Source organism: Bos indicus, chromosome 8, assembly GCF_029378745.1.
Source record: "Bos indicus isolate NIAB-ARS_2022 breed Sahiwal x Tharparkar chromosome 8, NIAB-ARS_B.indTharparkar_mat_pri_1.0, whole genome shotgun sequence".
Classification (NCBI taxonomy): Eukaryota; Metazoa; Chordata; class Mammalia; order Artiodactyla; family Bovidae; genus Bos; species Bos indicus.
The window spans coordinates 52643347-52665339 of NC_091767.1; the positions used below are offsets into that span (position 1 = coordinate 52643347).

The 21993-nt window shown below is 41.1% G+C and overlaps 2 protein-coding genes across 10 annotated transcripts in view; one reads left to right on the forward strand and one right to left on the reverse strand.

The window, feature by feature from the left end:
* Positions 1-6501, forward strand: part of GCNT1 (glucosaminyl (N-acetyl) transferase 1) — a 221371-nt gene extending 214870 nt beyond the window's left edge. The window contains exon 8 of the transcript XR_011568075.1: positions 5287-6501. The gene's annotated coding sequence lies outside the window, so the exon portion shown is untranslated. The remainder of the gene's footprint in view (positions 1-5286) is intronic.
* Positions 1-21993, reverse strand: part of PRUNE2 (prune homolog 2 with BCH domain) — a 292303-nt gene that overhangs the window by 56146 nt on the left and 214164 nt on the right. Inside the window, exon 1 of one of the 9 annotated variants that reach the window (XM_070794680.1) lies at positions 15375-15421. The exons of the other annotated variants lie outside the window; for them this stretch is intronic. Within the exon in view, the coding sequence (XP_070650781.1) occupies positions 15375-15406 (32 nt within the window). The 5' untranslated portion in view covers positions 15407-15421. Of the gene's footprint in view, positions 1-15374; positions 15422-21993 lie in introns of those variants that run through there. 9 annotated transcript variants of the gene reach the window in all.

Sequence of the window (21993 nt, forward strand, 5' to 3'; positions counted from 1 at the left end):
ACAAAAACACAACTCAGAAATCTGGGTGATTCTTACAAAAGTGATGATTGCAGAAGAGCAATTGCTCTAAACATAATCAGGTGAAGCTCAGCCAGTGTACAGTTTACGGTACTTTCTCCCACAGTGATAAAAATACCTCTCTGACGCTATTAGGAGCACCCTGGGGTAGGGGGAAGGTTGGGGCGGGGGGCGGGCATGCTAAATAAGGATGAGGTTTTTGTGAAATGAAGAGGAAGAGAAATGGAAATTTCTGTTTGTCTTCAGAAATGCAGTCAGCAGCTTCTGGAGGTTGACCAAGTAAGTGTCCAGAGTCTGAGCACTGACTCCAGAAACCCTGCCCGTCCTCCTCACCAGCAGCTCGGCACCACCTGGGATTTCTGGTTTGTGCAAATGAGTCTGTAAATGCCTCCCCCACGCTACCCTCCCGCTTGAGGAAACCTGTTCACAAGGATTCCTCTCCCCAGCAGTGCAATGCAATGGCCTCACTGCCTTGGTTTTACTTCCCCTTAGTCACTCAAGAGTGTGGACAGTCTGGCCCCAGAAATATGAACAACAGGAGCCCAAAGAGATACTCTTTCGACTGCTGCTCAAGCAGTTATATTTGTTGATCCCTAGGGTGTGGCAGGGGAATTAAGTCTTTGACTTCTCCAGAGCTAGGGTCAGCAAAATTCCTGTCAAGGTCCAGATACTAAATTTGTTAGGTTTTGCAGGTCATACAGTCTGTGTCACAACTACTCAACTGTGCTGTAGCACAAAAATAGCCATAAAACATGCAAATGAAGGGGCGTGGCTGTGTTCCAATAAAACTAGGTAGAAAAATAGGTGCCCAACTAGATTTGGCCTGGAGGCCATAGTTTGCTGACCCTCATTCTATATGAAAACAACTTGAATAAAATTTCATTTCTCAAAAGGGAGCACTCCTACACTGTTGGTGGGAATGTAAACTGATGCAGCCACTAGGGAGAATAGCATGAAGGTTTCTTAAAAAACTAAGAATAACATTTCTACAGATGGCCAAAAGGCATATGAAAAGATGTTCATCATCACTAATTACTACTGCTGCTGCTGCTGTTAAGTCGCTTCAATCATGTCCAACTCTGTGCGACCCCATAGACGGCAGCCCACCAGACTCCCCCGTCCCTGGGATTTTCCAGGCAAGAACACTGGAGTGGGTTGTCATTTCCTTCTCCAATGCATGACAGTGAAAAGTGAAAGTGAAGTCGCTCAGTCTTGTCTGATTCTTAGCGACCCCATGGACTATAGCCCACCAGGCTCCTCCATCCATGGGATTTTCCAGGCAAGAGTACTGGAGTGGGGTGCCATTGCCTTCTCCGCACTAATTACTAGAGAAATGCAAATCAAAACTACCATGAAGTACCACCTCACACCAGTCAGAATGGCCATGATTAAAAAGTCTACAGATAACAAATGCTAAAGAGGGTGTGGGGAAAAGGGAACCCTTTACACTGTTGGTGAGAAGGTAAGTTGGTGCAGCCACTGTGGAAACAAGTATGGAGATTCTTCAGAAAACTAAAATAGAATTACCACTTGATCCAACAATCTCACTCCTGGGCATGTATCCACACAAAACTATAACTCAAAAAGATACATGCACTTCTATGTTCATAGACGCACTATTCACAATAGCCGAGACATGGAAACAATCTAAATGCCCATCAACAGATGAAGGGATAAAGAAGATGTGGTACACATATATAATGGAATACTACTCAGCCATAAAAAGGACAAAATAATAACATTTGCAGTAACATGGATGCAACTAGAGATTATCATACTGAATGAAGCAAGTCAGAAAGAAAAAGACAAATAATATGTGATATCATTTATATGTGGAATCTAAAATAATGACACAAATGAACATATCTGTAAAAGAGAAATAGAATCACAGACAGAGAACAGATTGGTAGTCTTCAAGGGGGAGGAGCTTGAGGAAGGGGTGGAATTGGAGATTGGGGTTAGCAGATGTAAGCTTTTACATGTAAACTGGATAAACAACAAGGTCCTATTGTATAGTACAAAACTATATTCAACATTCTATGATAAACCATAATGAAAAGAATATAAAAGAGAATGTATAAATTGAATGTAAGTGTAAAATTGAATCATTTGCTATACAGTAGTAACTAACAAGGAGAAGGAAATGGCAACCCACTCCACTACTCTTGCCTGGAGAATCCCAGGGACAGAGGAGCCTGGTGGGCTGCTGTCTGTGGGGTTGCACAGAGTTGGACACAACTGAAGTGACTTAGCAGCAGCAGCAGTAATTAACAAACACAACACTGTAAATAAACTGTACCTCAATTTCCAAAAAACAACTAAAACAGAGTTAGCATATGGTCCAGCAATCCCACTCCTGGGATATATCCAGAAAAGACAGAAACTCTTATTTAAAAAGATACATGAACCCCACTGTTCATAGCAGCACCGTTTACAATGCTAAGACATGGAAACAATTCAAATGCCCATCAAAAGATGAATGGATAAAGAAGATGTGATAAATATAAACAATGGAATCTTAGCACTAAAAATGAGTGAAATAATGTCATTTGCAGCAATATGGATGCAGCTAGAGATTATCATACTAAGTGAAGACAGACAGAGAAGGAAAAATATCATACGATATCATTTATACGTGGAATCTTAAAACATGATACAGATGAACTTACTTTCAAAACAGAGACAGCCTAATAGACATAGAAAACAGACTTATGGTTACCAAATAGGAAAGGAAGGGGGTTGGGGTAAATTAGGAATTTGGGTTAACAGATACTTATTACTATATATGAAATAGATAAGTAACAAGGACCTGTATAGCAAGCACAGCAAACTATATTCAATATCTTATAATAATCTATAATAGGAAAGAATCTAATAAGGAATACTCATTTTCCTTCTCTTGGGCCTCCCTGGTAGCTCAGATGGTAAAGAATCTGCCTGCAATGCAGGAGACCCAGTTCTATCCCTTGGTTGGGAAGGTCCCCCCAGAGAAAGGAATGGCAACCAACTCCAGTATTCTTGCCTAGAGGATTCCATGGACAAGCCATGAGATTGCAAAGAGTCGGACACAACTGAGCGCAACTAACACACATATATGAGTCACTCTGCTATACACAAATCAACTATACCTCAACTAAAAGAAAAACACACAGGCACCTTGGGAGAAGTATCTAATCCAATCATGGAGAGTTTCTTGCCATTTCTGTCTCAGGGAGATTGAGTACTTTGTACCATTTTGCCCTCAGCTTTGAACCTGAGTTGTCTTTTCCACCAAATAAACTGAAGTAAATAAAGTCTAAATATAGTCATGTCCAACCCTTTGTGACCTCATGGATTGTAGGCTGTCAAGCTTCCTCTGTCTATGGGATTTTCCAGGCAAGAATACTGGAGTGGGTTGTCATTTCCTTCTCGAGGGGATCTTCCTGACCCAGGGATCAATCCCACATCTCTTGCATCTCCTGCATTGACAGGCAGATGCTTTACCACTGCGCCGCCTGGGAAGCCCATAGTCTAATTAGTACTTCACTAAAGGAATTTTTCTACTCAGTTCTTTTTGAAAACATATAAAGGATAATCTAAACATTTAACAGGTGAGTGATTAAATATAGCATGAAAGTCATCACTGCAAATCAATGCAAAAACTTTCTAAATGTACTGACAGGAATGGTAACTAAGATATATTTAATAAATAAATCACTAGGTGGTATTTGTTTAGAATGATATAATTTATATAAAGTCATGCACATTTATACATATTTTTAGGCATAGACAATATCTAGAAGAAATAGAAATATACTATTAGTAGTGGCTATGCACATGGAGTCAGAGAAGGCAATGGCACCCCACTCCAGTACTCTTGCCTGGAAAATCCCATGGATGGAGGAGCCTGGTGGGCTGCAGTCCATGGGGTCACTAAGAGTCGGACATGACTGAGTGATTTCCCTTTCACTTTTCACTTTCATGCATTGGAGAAAGAAATGGCAACCCACTCCAGTGTTCTTGCCTGGAGAATCCCAGGGACGGGGGAGCCTGGTGGGCTGCTGTCTATGGGGTCGCACAGAGTCGGACACAACTGAAGCAACTTAGCAGCAGCAGCAGCATGCACATGGAGTAATACAGGGAGAAAGGGACTTCTTACTTTTTATTTATTTACTTTTCTATGTTGTTTCAATTTTTAAAACACCAACATGGGCAACACTTTAAAGATGAATTTAAATATAATAAGATTCCCTAAGAGTTTCTAGAAATTCTCATTTGAACAAATTCATTGATATTAGAAATAAGTGCTTAGATAGTAGTAATTTCAGTTGTGTCTCAGTATCAATAGTAGACTGTCACAGCCCACTGTCGTATTATCAGGGTTTTGATGTTTTCCAAATTAAAGTAGGATGCAGCAGGCCCAGAAAGCACATAGAAAACTGAATATTAACATGACTGAAAAAAGGCAGAGAAGTCAAGCCTTTGATAAGCTGATTTTGGCAGAGGGCCTGCTGCCCCCCTGGCCACTTGTCTATCATATCCATTCATCCTCACCAGTACTGTCTGAAGGTCTGATCTCTGCAAGCCAGTGGGGATATTAAAATAAATAAGCCACAGCCACTATCTGCTCCACATGGTGACTGCTGATTCTCTTTTGCAGTGGGTTGTTTTAAAATTTATCTAATTCTGTTTTGCAGTCTATAGCTGTACTCTATCTCATAACCGTTTCTCTTTTCCAATTATCTGTTCTTTTCATTTTGGTTCCTCTTACTACCTCCTTATTTTTTTAGATTTGCTGCTTTTTGTTTTTCAGTTTTGAATTTTGTTCTTAAATTTTTTTTTCTGGATTTTGAAAATTTTACTATTCTTTTTTTCTTTAAAGAAAAAAACAACTTGGTTTTATGTAGTATCTCTCTGTCTTTATATTTTATATAATTAAAATTAAAACTTTTTTGATAACATCCTTTTAGGGTATCATTGTCTGTTTCGTTTGCCAGATGAAGAAATTGGGGCCGAAAATAAAAACACTTCCATCTGGATGGGCCAATGGTTGGGTCCTAAAGGGTCCGCTGGCATCCTGTGCCCCACAGAGACCCTGGGGGCCTGGCAGCAATGTCTGGCAGCCAGTATCCAGTGAGCTTTTGTTGAACATACACATGGTGGAAGCTTGAGCACTCTATACCTTTGGTAATACCACCCTATTTTTATTTTTGGTATTTCCTTCCTAGTGGCCCAATTGTTCCTTGCTTTCCTCTAGCATAAAGTTTCTTTATCTTTTTATTCTCACAGAGTCACTGGCTATGGTTGAAAATGGAGTCACCTATCAGACCCCTGGGACCCCAGGAAGCAGGCTGCTGCAAGATATGGGCAGATTTCTGAAATCTACTCTCTCCATCAGCTCCCCATGTACTGAGGCTTGTGACTGACAGGGATAAACACAGAAACAGACACATGAGGAGGACTTGTGTCTGAGTTTTCCAAACAGTCCTGCTGGCAAAAGACACACAGAAGGGGTGCGTTCAGACATTTGTTTAAGCCAGCGTTTCCCAAAGCCTGTCCCAGAGGAGAGGTTCTACAGATCCCTGCTGTAGGGCTCTGTGCCCAGTGAGTTTGGGAAACACCATCTATTATAGCCTCCTTTGGGGACACTGGGCTTCCCTGGTAGCTCAGATGGTAACGAATCTGCCTGCAATGCAGGAGACCCGGGTTTGATCCCTGGTTCAGGAAGATGCTCTGGAGAAGGAAATGGCAACTGACTCCAGTATTCTTATCTGGAGAATCCCATGGACAGAGGAACCTAGTGAGCCACAGTCCAAGGGGTTGCAAAGAGTGGGACATGACTGAGCGACTAACACTTTGGGGACTTTTAATGCATGTGATCCCTGTCATAGAGTCTGAGCTGTTCTATAGAAAATAAAATGTTTGATTTTGCTTACTTGATTTTTTACCAAGGAACCTTTTTTCTTTTCTCTTGTTTCCCTCTCCCTTCCTTTCCTCCTTCTACCCTCTCTTCCTCCCTTCCTCCCCCACACCTTTTCATAATGTGTTAATGCAGAACAAAATTTGGAAAGCACAGCTGTGAGACATAACCCAGTGAGATGTGTGGGCCTCTCAATACATCTGCACGAATTGGACTACACCTGCCAAGAGTCTAGCCAATGCAGCCTGAACTCCTGTATGCTATTTTTTCTTCTTCCAGGGAAAGTACAGAACAGCAACTAACACCTGAGACTCTGGAGTCAGACCACCTGCACTTGAATCCTACTCTGAACTTTTTAAATGCATGACCTCAGTTAAGATGCAGAATTCCCCTTTGTGTTTCAGTTTTCTCATCTGCAAATGGGGAAATTATCAATAGTTATGTCAAGGGCTGTTGTAAGGATTAAATGAGTTGATTTAAGTAAGGATAGAGAACACTGCCTGGCACAACTTTGGTGATGCTGCAGAAAAGTTAGACGTTGCTGTGGTTATTATTGCAGTAATTTTGTTAAAAATTAAAATAGAAAAGTGGTTTACAAAGGCAGGTGCTTCAGATCACAAGAGTATTTTTTGCAGAAATAGAAAAATCCATCCTAAAATCATATGGAATGTTAAGGAATCTCAAATAACCAAAACAATTCTTGAAAGAACAAAGTTTAAAATCTCATACTTCTTCGCTTCAAAACTTATTACAAAGCTATAGAGATCAATACAGAGTGGTACCAGCGTAAAGGCAGAAGCACAGACCAATGGAATAGAGAGACCAAAAATAAACCCACACATAAATGGTCAAACGACTTTTGACAAACATACCAAGACCATTCAGTGGGGCAAGGACAGTTTCTTCAACAAACAGGCACTGGGCAAACAAGATATCCACATGCAAAAGAACAAGGGTGGATGTTTACCTTACCCCATGTATAAAAATTAACTCAAGATGGATTAAATACCTAAAAGTAAGACCTAAAACTATAAAACTCCTAGAAAAAAACATAGGGGGAAGGCTTCACGACATTGGATTTGGCCATGATTTCTTGAATGTGACACCAAAAGCACAGACAGCAAAAGCGAAACCGGATAAATAGGACAACATCGAATTGGAGAAGCTGACACACGCTCAACCCCAGGGTTGAGCTCCCGTGTCCAAAGTCCCTAATTCCCATCCCTGCCTCTGGTTCTCATTTCCTCCATCTTCCCAGGGGTTGGGTGTAACAGATCTAGGTTTAGCTGATCTCTTAGCAGTGGGAAAGTTCTGAATCACACTTACGGTTTCAGTGTTCTTTGAGGACTATGGCCTCCCTTACTTTAGATCCCCAACTCAAAGCTGTAAAAAGATCCTTCATACCTCTGTCCCCAGAGTCATTCTCCTACAAGGAGTTCCTTTTTAGGCTCTCAGCCCACAGATAACTCAGAAAAACCAGTGCTCACAGAGAGGCGATCTATCATGAAGAGTTATTACGATCAACACACTCCATGCCCACCTCTTAATAACCGTGTCACTGTGGTAAAGTTAGTTGACCACTCTAAGACTTAGTTTCTTCATCTGCCAAATGAGTATGATAGGAGGATTAGTGTGAGATCTCAGAGATAATGAATAAGGAATTTGGTAAAAGTTCTATTATATTGTTGAATACTATGCTTATTATTATTAGAAGATTTGGGGCTCAACTAAGCCTGCCACATTCACTGAATCTTCAAGGTGGTTATGGAACCCCTGAAGTGACCCTTGACTCAACACTGAAGAATGACAAATCGAGTGTGTGGTCAGTCACAAATCACAGAACCAGCAGGAACTCCCGGCCCATCTGCTGCCATGTTCCTAAGGTAACCATTATGGGCTGAGTGCCCACCCCTCTCTCAAATTCATGTGTTGAAATCCTAACCTCAGAATGTGAGCATAACTGGAGATAAGATCTTTAAAGGGTGATTAAGTTAAAGTGAGGTCATTGAGGTGGGCCCTAATCTGATATGACTAGTGTCTTTGTAAGAGGAGATTAGGAGAGAGACACCCATTGAAAGACCACATAAAGACACAGGTAAAGACAGCCATCTATGAACCAAGAAAAGAGGTCTCAGAGGAAGTCAATCCTGCCAACACCTTGATAGCGGAATTTTAGCCTTCCGAATTTGGGAAAAAAATACATTTCTGCTATTTAAGCTATCCAGTCTGTGAAAACAATAGAATGGAAAATACTAGAGATATCTTCAAGAAAATTAGAGATACCAAGGGAACATTTCATGCAAAGACGGGCACAATAAAGGATAGAAATACTATGGACCTAACAGAAGCAGAAGATATTAAGAAGAGGCAAGAATACACAGAAGAACTATAAAAAAAGATCATAATGACCCAGACAAGCAGGATGGTGTGGTCACTTACCTAGAACCAGACATCCTAGAGCATGAAGTCAAGTGGGTCTTAGGAAGTATTACTACAAACAAAGCTAGTGGGGGTGATAGAATTCCAGCTGAGCTATTTCAAATCCTAAAAGATGATGCTGTAAAAGGGCTGCACTCAATATGTCAGGAAATTTGGAAAACTCAGCAGTGGCCACAGGACTGGAAAAAGTCAATTTTCATTCCAATCCCAAAGAAAGGCAATACCAAGGAATGTTCAAACTACCGCACCATTGTACTCATCTCATTCACTAGCAAAGTAATGTTCAAAATTCTCCAAGCTATGCTTCAACAGTATGTGAACCAAGAACTTCCAGATGCTCAAGCTGGATTTAGAAAAGTCCAAGGAACCAGAGATCAAATTGCCAATATCCACTGGATCACAGAAAAAGCAAGAGAATTCCAGGAATATGTCTACTTCTGCTTCATTGACTATGCCAAAGCCTTTGACTGTGTGGATCACAAAAAACTGTGGAAAATTCTTAAAGAGATGGGAATACCAGACCACCATACCTGCCTCCTGCAAAACCTGTATTCAGGGAAGAAGCAACAGTTAGAACTGAATATGGAACAATGGACTGGTTCCAAATTGGGAGAGGAGTATATCAAGGCTGTATATTGTCACCCTGCTTATTTAACTTATATGAGAGTACATCATGCAAAATGCCAGGCTGGATGAAGCACAAGCTGGAATCAAGATTTCTGGGATAAATATCAATAACCTCAGATATGCAGATGCCACCACCCTTATGGCAGAAAGAAAAGAGGAACTAAAGAGCCTTTTGATGAAGGTGAAAGAGGAGAGTAAAAAAGTTGGCTTAAAACTCGACATTCAAAAATGAAGATCATGGCATCCAGTCCCATCACTTCATGGTAAATAGATGGGGAAACAATGGAAACAGTGACAGACTTTATTTTCTTGGCCTCCAAAGTCACTGCAGATGGTGACTGCAGCCATAAAATTAAAAGACTCTTGCTCCTTGGAAGAAAAGCTATGACAAACCTAGACAGGGTTTTAAAAAGCAGAGAAATAACTTTACCAACAAAGGACCGTCTAGTCAAAGCTATGGTTTTTCCAGTAGCCATGTACGTGTGTGAGAGTTGGACCATAAAGAAGGGCTGAGCACAGAAGAATTAATGCTTTTGAACAGATTGGAGCAGATTCTTGAGTCACTTGAACAGCAAGGAGATCAAACCAGTCCATTCTAAAGGAAATCAACCATGAATATTCATTGGAAAGACTGATGCTGAAACTGAAGCGCCAATATTTTGGCCATCTGATGTGAAGAACTGACTCATTAGAAAAGACCCTGATGCTGGGAAAGATTAAAGGCAGGAGGAGAAGGGGACAACAGAGAATAAGATGGCTGGATGGCATCACTGATTCAATGGACATGAGTTTGAGCAAGCTCTGGGAAATGGTGAAGGACAGGGAAGTCTGGCGTGCTGCAGTCCATGGGGTCACAAACAGTTGGACATGACTGAGTGACTGAACAAGTCTGCGGTCATTTGTTATGGCAGCTCAAGCAAATGAATACAGTATCTGATCTTTATTAGCATGGGTTTCAAGGAGGGGTGTATCAGTCCTTCTGTCCTTCCTGTAACTAGAAAGCCCTTCTACTGCTATCTGACAGATCTAGAGGTGAGAAGAGAAGCCCACGTGAGGTCCCTCATGGCTGAGAGAAAAAAGCCTTCACCTTTACTTACACATGTCCCACTGTACAGTATAATCACATTCTGTGAAGCTAATTTATGAGACTTGATTAATTTCCTACTCTCCTGAGGGATATATTTAGTAATCATATAGCTATGCCAATGTCAAGGGGAGAGCTGATTCTTTTAGCTATTTTTTTTTTTTTTAACATGGGTATGTCTTCATTGTATATATATAGATACCCATTTAGAGGAAAAAATGTGCTTATGTTTTTAAATAATTGTTGTTCACAGATTTATAGCAGTATACAGGATTCCAAGACTCTGTCTGGTATATGACTCACAGTTTCTAATAACCAAGTCCCTGCTGATAATTTTATTTCCCAGCACTAACTTATTTAACAGCTTAAGACCAGCCACTTATGACCAAGCAAGTCAAAAGCAAGCCTCGAGTCTATGAACTGTTAAGTGCATGAAAATTTTGATTAGAGGCTTCTCCTGGGAAATTCAGTCTCAGGCCTTATATCAAGGCCTTTGATCACCCCTGAACTTACTCTAATCAACAAAGAAAACTTCCCCTCGCTCAGCCCAGGAGTGGGGCTTTACTCCATGCCAAGCTATCCTTCTTTCAGTTATCGATACTGACATTTCCATACTCAATAATCTCTCTATCTCTCCTCTCATCTCCATTTTACCTGCCCTCCTAGCAGATCTTGTGCACAGCTGCTCTCCTGAGATCACAGGTGTTACTCCTATTTTAGAAAGAGCTATTTACAAACTTTCAACTTCATCAACCTTTCCTGGGTATTTTTGGAAGTTGAACATAGAAAAATGTAACTGCTTAAGTGGCAAAATTTGTATTCTTCTCTTGCTTCATGGGCAATGGTAGCTTTATGAATGGGGTTTCCATATTAGATTTGGACAACACTAAAACCTGTTTTACAGGCCACCATATAGGAAGCCTATGTTCAGTTCTGAATTTTTGGATTGGAGGGACTTGGAAAGATCTCTGTCTCAAGGCATGACTACCCCTAACCAAATCTGATTATCCACGTAGGGCTTCCAAACCAGTTTCCCATAAGCCCTGATGGATGTACAATAGCTTCTCTGGTCCTCACTGTTTGTTTCTCAGGCTATTATTCTTTCGGGGTAGGAATTTAACAAATGTTTCAGTTCTAGAACCACGTGGAAAGTGTTAGTCTGGAGGAGGGTATATTACAAAGAGAATGATTCAGACACACATTCTCTGTGTGTCTAAGAATTTAAAAGCTAGGAGACTAAGAAGGAAAAGACATGCAAGTTCACACAAAACAGTAGGGTAAAATCCATGCGCAATAATCATGGAATTTCAGAGACAGGAGTAGTTCCTCCACATGTGGGCCGAGTAGATGAACCTAGAAGTCTCCACACAAGAGATATTGGGACTGGATCTTGTGGATAGGCTGGAGATGGAATGGTGATAGGTGACATTTGAGCTCTCCTGTTTCTTTCCTCCCTTCTTTGTCCCCAACCCCCATGCCCACTATCAAGACTTATTCTGTTCTACTCTAGGAGTCAGAATCTACTTGGAGCTTGTGAGGGGCACCATTTGGCCTGATCCCTGTCTTCAAACTGCCACTGCCCATGAAGGAAGGGGACAACTGGAAGAAAAAGGCACCAGCTTCCTTACATCCCACTCCAACCGGTCCACCTCTGTAGATCTAGATAGAAGCTTGCTCTTGCTAACAATGGAAGTGTTGTCATAGAAACCACGGCCCAATATTGGGACCATGACCTAAGGCTGACTAATCAGATGTAGATTTAGCTTTCTGAAAGTGCTTCTGCCAGAGTTGACTCTATACTGTTCAGATGAGAGAGCCTCACGCTTTCTTCAGCTCACTTTTATTAACTTGTACTGAGGGCAGCAAGGCTGCAGATTCTCAATCATGAGGAATGACGTGATAACCTATCACAGGGTATGCTGGTTCTTCATGAGGCACCTCACCAGAAGGTTCATATCTTCCTCCATTTTCAAGTACTATGCCTTTCTTCCATGTCTGCAGCTCTATAATTGCCTCTCTTCTTTCCATCCTAGACAGTTTCAGTCCATTCTATTTCACATGGACTACCAACTTCCCATCTTGCCTCCCATCTCTTCCACACCACTGCCAGTCTATTGCCAATCACAACTCCCTACTCAAAAAGAAAAAAAGCACTGGCTTCCCAATTTGATGCAAATTTCTTTGACCCTCAGGACTTTCCACCATTTAGATTAACCCACCATTAGCATCTCCAAATGTTCTACCTTTCGGATGACATGAGCTTCTAGGCTCCCAAGTCTTATAGACAGTTCTCAAGAACTGTCTTGATTTATATAAACTGTCATGGTTTATATTCCCTTCTGCTGAAATGCTTCTTCCCCCAACTAAGCCACCATGAATCCTGTATCTGTTCCTCCACAACCAAAGAGAAGGAGTGAGGCTCTCCCTCATTTGAGGGCCCAGGGCCCCTCAGTTCCACCTGTTAGGGAATTGACTTTAAGGTGGGCTACAGGCCATGGGGTCACACAGAGTTGGACATGACTGAAGTGACTTAGCTCTCATTCATTCACTACCCTTTGAGAGCCATTAGTTTTGCTTTTGCATCACATGGAGTCTTTAGGGGTAGATAGCATCTTGTTCATAATAAATGCACAAGCTCTGAGAAGAGAGTTCAGTCTCCTTTCTCCCAAATTTCTAAGGGTTGTAAAGGAATTAAGAAATGCCACCTTACCCTTAAAATAGAAGAGCAGTAGAATTTTTTTGTTTTTGTTTTGTTTTTTAATTCTGAGAAATGTAAATACAAGGACGAGCTTTAGCAAAGTGTTAGTCACTTAGTTGTGTCCGACTCTTTGCCACCCCATGGACTGTAGCCCGCCAGACTTCTCTGTCCATGGGATTCTCCAGGCAAGAATACTGGAGTGGGTTGCCATTTCCTTCTCTAAGGGATATTCCTAACCCAGGGATTGAACACCGGTCTCCTACACTGCAGGCAGATTCTTCACCATCTGAGCTACCAGGTAAACTCAGATTTAACTAAGGGCTTCTCAAAGGCCCTGGGATGAAAGGAAATGCACTAGATCAAGAGCCGGCCCCCCTGGGGAACTTCCCTGGTGGTCCAGTAGCTAAGACTCCACGCCCCCAATCCAGGGGGCCCGGGATCCATCCCAGGTCAGGGAACTAGATCCAGCATGTCACAACTGGGACTTCGCATGCTGCAACTAAAGATCCTGAGTGCCACAGCCAGCGCAGCCAAATAAATAGAATATTTAAAAGAGCTAGGCGACCTGAGTTCTGATCCTGGCACAGTCACTGACTGTGATCTTGAGCCAGTCCCTCACTCCAACTAGAGCTCACTTGCTTGCTTATAAAGTGAGGAAGTGAGTAAAAAATGAATTCTATGATTTTTTTCAGCTCATATTATCTTAGCAATCGAAACTCAGGAGGGAAGAATAATATGGAGAATCACGCATCAAAACCACAGGCAAATTGGCTTAACTGAGCCCTCACATGATCATCATGTTCAGACAGGGGACTCCACTCCTGCCTCTTCTCCTGCTATGTTTGTATACCTATCTACCATACCCTATGATTCCTGCCATTGTTAATCCAGAAACAAAGCTGCAACCAAATATTGTTTGTTAATTCTGATGCAGGCAGGATACCAGGCACAGAGTCTATCCTTCACTACTTTTCCGTCTGCCCCCTCTTATCCCTTCCCCTCTCCCCCAGCTACCCTACTGACTAGACTGGGTGAGGAATTGAGAACCCATCCCAAATTCAAATACCGCTCTAGCAGGAAGTTGATTCGAGTAAAGCCTCTGTCTGCAAAATCTTGGCAAGGCAAAGCAATTCCAGGCTAGGTAATAAGAAAAAACAAGCTTTTATTTGCTATAGGTGAACTCAAGCTTTCTTGTCATAACCTATATTGAGTACCTGAACTTATGTACAAACCCTCCACTGTCTTCTAGCTAGCTAGAAAATATGAAGTCTAAAGGTCAAAAAAAGTACTGTGATCCTTTACTTAATATGAGATAAATCCTTCCCTGAGTACAAAAATATTAAAGAATGAAAATCCAAATGGAAATTCACTGGAAAGTACCAGAGAGAGCCCTAACCATTGGGAAAAAGTTAATTTGACTTCTTGTTAATAGGAAGGAGAAACTGGCTCATTACCCTTAAGCACCTACAAAGCTTCAGATCTTATTTAGGATGCAAAGGGTAACTTTGCATTACAAAGAAATCTCCTGAGGATGTTTCAAGTGTTGCTGATTGTGAATAACAACAGCCAACAGCCTCAGATTATTTATTTGTCTTTGAGTTGCAGAGTGAAGTCCAAGCTGCTTTTAACTACAGAGCTTCTACTGGCCCGCATAAGTGTAATTTACTGATACAGACACTTCCAGAAAGGCACTTTCTGCCTGCCAGATAACCTGTCTCTTTAAATTAAGAGAAAGATCATGGGTCATGTTTTTTTTATTACAAGGAAGTTTAATCTAATGATTCCAGTTTTTACAATGTGTGAATGTGATCAATCATGATTTTAAGAAAACTCTCAAATGAACATTTTGAAATGGACTCATTCAGTGATGCCTTCTATTTTTCTCTCTAGGAGGGGGTCGGGGTGGGGGGGACCATCTGGCGGGAAATGAGCCCAGAAGCTGTGCCCAAATAGCAATTTACATAAGATCCACACAACATTAACAGCTCCTATGAAAGAAGCGAGGTATGGCGGGGTGGCAGTTTATAGAAATCATGTCCTCCACCCTTTAAGTCACTATGACCAGTATTCTGATCTCAGGCAGAATCACACTTTAAACCACTCCTTTTAGATGGGAGTTTGGTTTTTCGTTTCCACATAGGAAATTCATAACCTATGCATTTCTTGTTTGAAATTAACCAGGGGATAACTTTTTTTAGTTTCTAACATAACTTAGCTTTTCAGTGAAATACTGATATTCTCTAAGTATCATTTTCTGTCTTGATTTTGAAAAAAAGCAATAGAGAACAACATAAGCCCATTTTTAAAGATGACCTATTTCTGCAGCTTAGAACTTGGGTAAGATTTAAAGGTTACAAGATCTATCAGAAATAAAAAGAAGTGCATGTTACTAGCTTCAATAACTATTAGTAATTACATAAAAAATTAAAATGCCATCATATCAGGGCCACTCTGCTTGTCAAATAATCCAAATAACATTTCAATACCCATTAGGTTAGAGTCCTAAACAGTTTCCAAACTGTCATTTCTTTTGATTTTCTATCTCCATTTTCATCACAGACACGAATAAAAAATCTTTATAGCTGTGCAGAGTCTATTTACCTAATTACCTGATTGTCAAGGGAGGGGTAGGAGATAGCATGCAGGACCATAAGCCCTTCCAGTATGAGTTGATATGGAATGAAACGCAGCTGCCAGCTGTCACTTGCAAGGGACTGGGCAGAGCTCTGCATCCTGTCACTCCCTCCCTTCTTGCCCCTCCAACTTCCAAGCTGCAATAGCCCAGTCTGTGAGCGTATCACTCTCCATTGCAACCCGACCTCCTTCAACGACCCTCCTAAAGCCGCACCAGGACCCACACCTACCTTCTGAGGACAGAGGAGGCTGCAGAGTGAGAAGGATGCTCGGTTAAGGCTCCTCAGCATCCCCTGTCTGGAGCAGTTAACTGGGAATACAGAGTCGCCTCCATTTTCTGGTCACGTGACCATGGGCACATCTAAATACGGAGGATCACCGGTCTGCCAGATCTCCCAGTGAGCCCTCACCACCGCTGCCTGCTTCTGTGAGGGGAAGGAGCTGGGGCTGTGATGAGTTTCATTTGGGAATATAGACTACATCAGTCAGGGTATGGAGTCAGAAATGCCCCTCTCTTGATTTTTGTGTCTGCTCAGAAATACTGTTGTCACTCCTGTTCCTAAATAAGACTGAATGTGAATGGGCTCAGAGCACAGACTGGAAGCAATACAGTTCCCCCGAAACCTCTTAAAAAAAGAAAGAAAAAAAAAATCCTTCGGCTACACAGCACATACAGTAAGATAATAGTGTCGTTATTTTCATTTCACAGACAGTGGTCAAAACCATAATAAAAATGGACTATGGAGGCATAGTGAGATACATAAAGAAATCCAACTAGAGGTTCTAGAGAAAGTTAGGATGTTTGCCCAAGATCAATACAGCTTTGGTTATTGAGAAACAAAGGCACGTGACCAGTAAGCACTTAGACCCTGGAGTCAGAGGTCCTGAGTTTGAAATCTAATTTCCACTACTTATTAGCAACTTTGGACCAGTAGTTACTAAACTACAGACTGCTGACTCACAAATGGATAATAACAGTACTGTTACTTTAAAGCAAGATAATCCAGGTAGAGATTTTAGAGAGCCTGGGTTAAAAGAATTTATTAGCTACTAATAATTTATTAATTCTAAAAATGCCAACAGAAATATTTGATGGAGTTATGTCAAATATGAATGAAAAGCATACATTCATTAGTATCATCTTCAAAGGAAACATATATTGTCAGACAAATCAAACAAAGACTCCTGATCACAATCAGGCAACATATCAATGTGCAAAGTAACTACAGGCACCACCTTCAGAACTAGGTTGTCAGAAGTCCCATGTTACATCATCTTTTTGTTTCTTGTGGGAGATAGTGGGTAGGTGAGTTGGGGAGGGTGCTATGGTAGAATAGGGCAGTTTGGGGTCCTCTCCAATTGAGCTAACTCCAGTAAAAGAGGAAAGTGAATTACTCAATGGAAGACCTGGCCATAGTAAATATTTAAGAAATGTTAGCTCCTAGTCTTAAAAATGAAGGACATTTCATGTCTTTCCCACAGCTGCTGGGGGCGGTAAGAGGGCAGTAGGGAAGGCAGAAGAGGAAGAAGTGAATTTTTATACCTCTACTTAAACTAAAAGCCTACAAAAATTCTCCCAAGTGATGAGCAGTTATGAAAATAATTTCTCATATGCTTTCTATTGTTTAGTTATGGAGAATTGGAGGTGGGGCCCCTAGGGGGTCATGACTTTGCAGGGTTCAGCAAAAACCCAGTGCAGTTTCCAAAGTCAAGCTGAGCCAGAAGTCACCAGAGAAGAGATGGCTCCAGAATCGGCTGTACCCTGGGTATCCAGGGTGAAGCCTAAAAATGGGGTCTCTGCTTTGTGAAGTGCTGGCTCATTAGGGGGTCCCTCCTCAGGTGGAAAAATGTAGTGGTCGGAGCTGCAGAAAGAGGAGCTACATGTTGTAGAACAGACACTGTAAGTGAACCTGTCCTCAATATCTAACAATATACGCTGCCATGTGTAGCTAGATAGTAGTGGGAGCTGCTGTATAGCACACAGAGCTAGCTGGGTGCTGTGTGACAACCTGAAGGGGTGGATAGGGGAGTACGAGGGAGTCTCAAGAGGGAGTCTCAAGAGCTATATATATACATATAGCTGATTCATGCTGTTGTACCGCAGAAAACAACACAACATTGTAAAGCAATTATTCTCCAATTAAAAATAAATTTTAAAAAAGTCAACAGTTGACATGGAAAATGATTAAGTTATTGTTATCAGGTCCATCATAGATACCTTTAAAACATTAAGTAGCACTTCATTAAATGGGGAAGTACCGGACATCTGTTACAAACAACAGTGTTTCCTCTTGTCTTGCAGGATCTTCTCTCAGACTGTGTCAAGGCAAAACAGCCCTAGCTCAGTGACAGCTGGGCATCTGAGAATATATACTGTCTTGTTCATTTCACTGGAGCAGTTACAATTATTTTTTAAAAAAAGAATTGCTGCTTAAATGTAATAAGTAGCTTCCTGATTATTATATAGATGAAAAGGACATAGTAGATGTCAATCCTGGGGACTGTTAGTTATTCCTTGAGAGCCTAACACTTTCAAATTATTATGTAATGAATTGAAGTTGGAAAAAGCAATAATATGAAAGGTCTTTGAAGATGATATATTGCCAAGTACTACTTGAGTTGATGTAACAGATGACTAAGTAAATAGGCTAATTTCCCCCCTGGAGATTTAAACTGGTATAGGCAATGGGTAACAAAAGCAGAAACAAAAACAAAAACTCAACAGGCACACCTGTTTTTCTCCATGAGGCTGAGTGAAATGGGTAACAGGACTCTAAGCAAACAGAAAAGCTGTAAGAATCTTGGAAGAACTATAATAAAAAGTATGAGAATATCAAAAATAGGTAACTATGGTCTCAAAAGAAAGACGGATTTTTGCAACATTAGAAAAGATGCATATTCCTATTATGAACTGAATATGTCCTCCTAGAATTCTTCAGTTGAAATCCTAAACCTTGCCCTGTATGATGCTTTTAGGAGATGGGACCTTCGGAAAGGAATTAGGATTAGGTGAGGTCATGAGAGTGACATGAGTAGGAGCTCGCTCTCTCTTTCTACTACATGAGGATTCAATGAGAAGTTGGAAGTACGAAACCTGGAAGAGGGCTCTCACCAGAACACAACTACGCTGGCATTCTGACTTTGAATTTCCAGCCTCTAGGACTTTGAGAAAGAAATTTGCGTTGTTTATAAGCCACCCAGTCAATCTATGGTAATTTGTTACGGCAACCTGAACTACGTACGTCACTGCCAAACTAAATTGAGCATGTCTCCTTTGGAAAGGGAAGCAGCAAACACTAGTAATTATCTTCTTCATTAAAAGCAAATTATGTTGGACAGACTTGACTTTCTTTTCCATTCCTTCATTGGGTGTATTTATGGGGCCCCTAAATATGTGGCAAGTGCTGTTCTAAGCACCAGGGGTATAGTAATGAACAAGCAAATCAAATGTGTGCTTTTCTAGAGGGTCCATTCTCAAGGTGGGGACAGACACAACAAAATCAATTAGCTAAACAGAAGACCTTTCCAGAGAAGGAACAGTGGTAGGAAGAAAACAGAGCAAGGCGGTGGGATAGAGCATGGCTCTCAACCCGGGCACTGCTGGCCCTTGGGGTTGGATAACTCTTGTTGTGGGGGGCTCTCTTGTCCACTGTAGGAAGTTAGCAGCATGTGTGACCTCTACTCATTAGATGACAGTAGTACTGGCCCCAGTTGTAGCAATCAAAAATGTCTCCAGATATTGCTAGATGTCCCCTAGGTGCGAGGGGCAAAAGTGCCCCTGACTGAGAACTAGAATAACTTGGTTGTATACAGTTATTACTACTCTAGATGGAGCAGTTATAGGAGGTTTCTCTGGAGAACCACAAATGACGAGAATAAGCCAGCCATGTTAGGAGAGTTCTAGATTGAGAATAGGGCTGGCACGAAGTCACCAAACTGGAAGAGTGTGATGTGAAGGACTGAGGGCTGATGGAGGGAGTGGTCTTGGTGATCAGAGATGTAAGCAGTAACTGGGAGACTTATTAATGAACACATGTGGAGTCTATAAAAAATGGTACAGATGAACCTAGTTCCAGAGCAGGAATAGAGATACATAGAGAACGAATGAATGAACATATAGATACAGGGGGGAAGTGGAGGGTGGGACCACTGGAAGGTTAGGTTTGACATAAATACACTACTATGTGTAAGACAGATAGCCAGTAGGAACTTGCTATAAAGCACAGGGAGCTCTGCTCAGTGCTCTGTGATGACCTAGATGGATGGTGGGGGTGGGGGTAGGTGAGAGGGAGGTCTGAGAGAGGGGATGTATGTATACATATAGCTGATTCACTTTGTTGTACAGCAGGAAGTATCACAGCATTGTAAAGCAATTATATTCCAATTAAAAAAAAAAAAACAGGATAAAGAAACTGTGTGTGATCCTCTGAAATACGATAAGGTACATAGTTCTCAGCTGGCTGGGCTTAATCCAGGGTACGGTTTGGAACACATAAAGGAACATATGCATGACGTATTTTTCACTCAGTCTAACATAAATTCTAATTCTCAGTTGATCAACATTTCAAATAGTTTAAGTGAATTAAAAATTTTACTCCCTGGAAGCTGAACAGCCACATGTAAATCGGTGAAGTTAAAACACACCCTCACATCATGTAAAAATAAACTCAAAGTGGCCTAAAGTCTTAAATATAAAACACGACACCATAAAACTCCTAGAAGAGAACACAAGCAAAACATTCTCTGACATAAATCATACCAATGTTTTCTTAGATCTGTCTCCCATGGCAATGGAAATGAAAGCAAAATAAACAAAAGGAATGTAACCTTATAAGCTTTTTCACAGCAATAGAAACCATGAACAAAATGAAAGACAACCTATGGACTGAAAGAAAATATTTGCCAATGGTGTTCCCAAGAAGGGCTTAATTTCCAAAATGTACAAACAGTTCATACAGCTCAAAAAAAGAAAATAAAATAAACAAATCAATCTAAAAATGAGCAAAAGACCTAAATAGACCTTTCTGCAAAGAAGACATACAGATGGTCAATAGGCACATGAAAAGATGCTCATCATTGCTAATTACTGCTGCTGCTGCTTCTAAGTCGCTTCAGTCATGTCCGACTCTGTGCGACCCCACAGACGGCAGCCCACCAGGCTCCTCTGTCCCTGGGATTCGCCAGGCAAGAATACTGGAGTGGGTTGCCATTTCCTTCTCCAATGCATGAAAAGTGAAAGTGAAGTCGCTCAGTCGTGCCTGACTCTCAGCGACCCCATGGACTGCAACCTACCAGGTTCCTCCGTCCATGGGATTTTCCAGGCAAGAGTACTGGAGTGGGGTGCCATTGCCTTCTCCTGCTAATTACTAGAGAGATGGAAATCAACACTGCAATGAAGTGCCACCTCACACCAGTCAAAATGGCCATCATTAAAAAGTCTTCGAATACCAAACTCTAGAGAGGATGTAGGGGAAAGGGAACCCTCCTACACTATTGGTGGGAGTGTGAACTGGTACAGTCATCATGGAAAACAGTGCAAAGCTTCCTCAAAAAAACAAAAATAGGGTTGCCATATGATCCAGCAATCCTACTCCTGGGCATACATCTGGACAAAACTATAACTTGCAAAGATACATGCACCTCTATGTTAATAGCAGTACTATTCACAGTAGCCAAGACACGGAAACAATCTAAATGTCCATCGACGGATGGATAAAGATGTGATACATACATATAATGGAGTACTACTCAGCCATGAAAAAACAATGAAATAATGCCACTTACAGCAGCATGGATGGACCTAGAGACTATCGTATTAAGTGAAGTCAGAAAGAGAAAGACAAATATGACATATTACCACGTATATGTACAGTTTAAATTTGACACAAACGAGCCTATCTATGAAACAGAAACAGACTCATGAATATAGAGAACAGACCGATCGTTGCCAAGGGGGAGAGAGGGTGTAGGAGGGATGGATTGGGAGTTTGGGATTAGCAGATGCAAACTCTTATATATAGAATGGATAAACAAGAAGGGCCTACTGTAACACAGGGAACTGTATTCTATATCCCATGATAAACCATAATAGAAAATATAAAAAAGAATGTATATATATATGTATAACTGAATCACTCTACTATACAGTAGTTAACACTGTAAATCAACCCTATCAATCAACTATATTTCAATAAAATAAACTAAAAAAAACAAAAACAAAAACCTCCCAGCCATTACCTAGAACCAAACTCTCTTATGTCAACAGTTTTAAAAAGCCACATCCTTTAGCCAACAGTTAAAATGAAGGGAAAATATTTTAATTTCCTCCATTGGTATAGCCTGGATTTCTACAAAGGGTGACCTAATCCTAGAGTGACTTTTTGACAGCCTTTGTCTTAAAGGAACTCTCATAAGTATCTTGAAAACAAATCCTCCAATGCACTGGAGGCATACCAAACTGATCCTGTATGTATATATAACTCAGCCCACTTTTCAGAACCTAAGCTTCCATCACTCTCCAATTAAGCCAGTTATGCTGCCTAGCTTCTCTTTGCTTCTTCAGGTCCACTTTCCAACGTGTTCTACCTTGCTTTT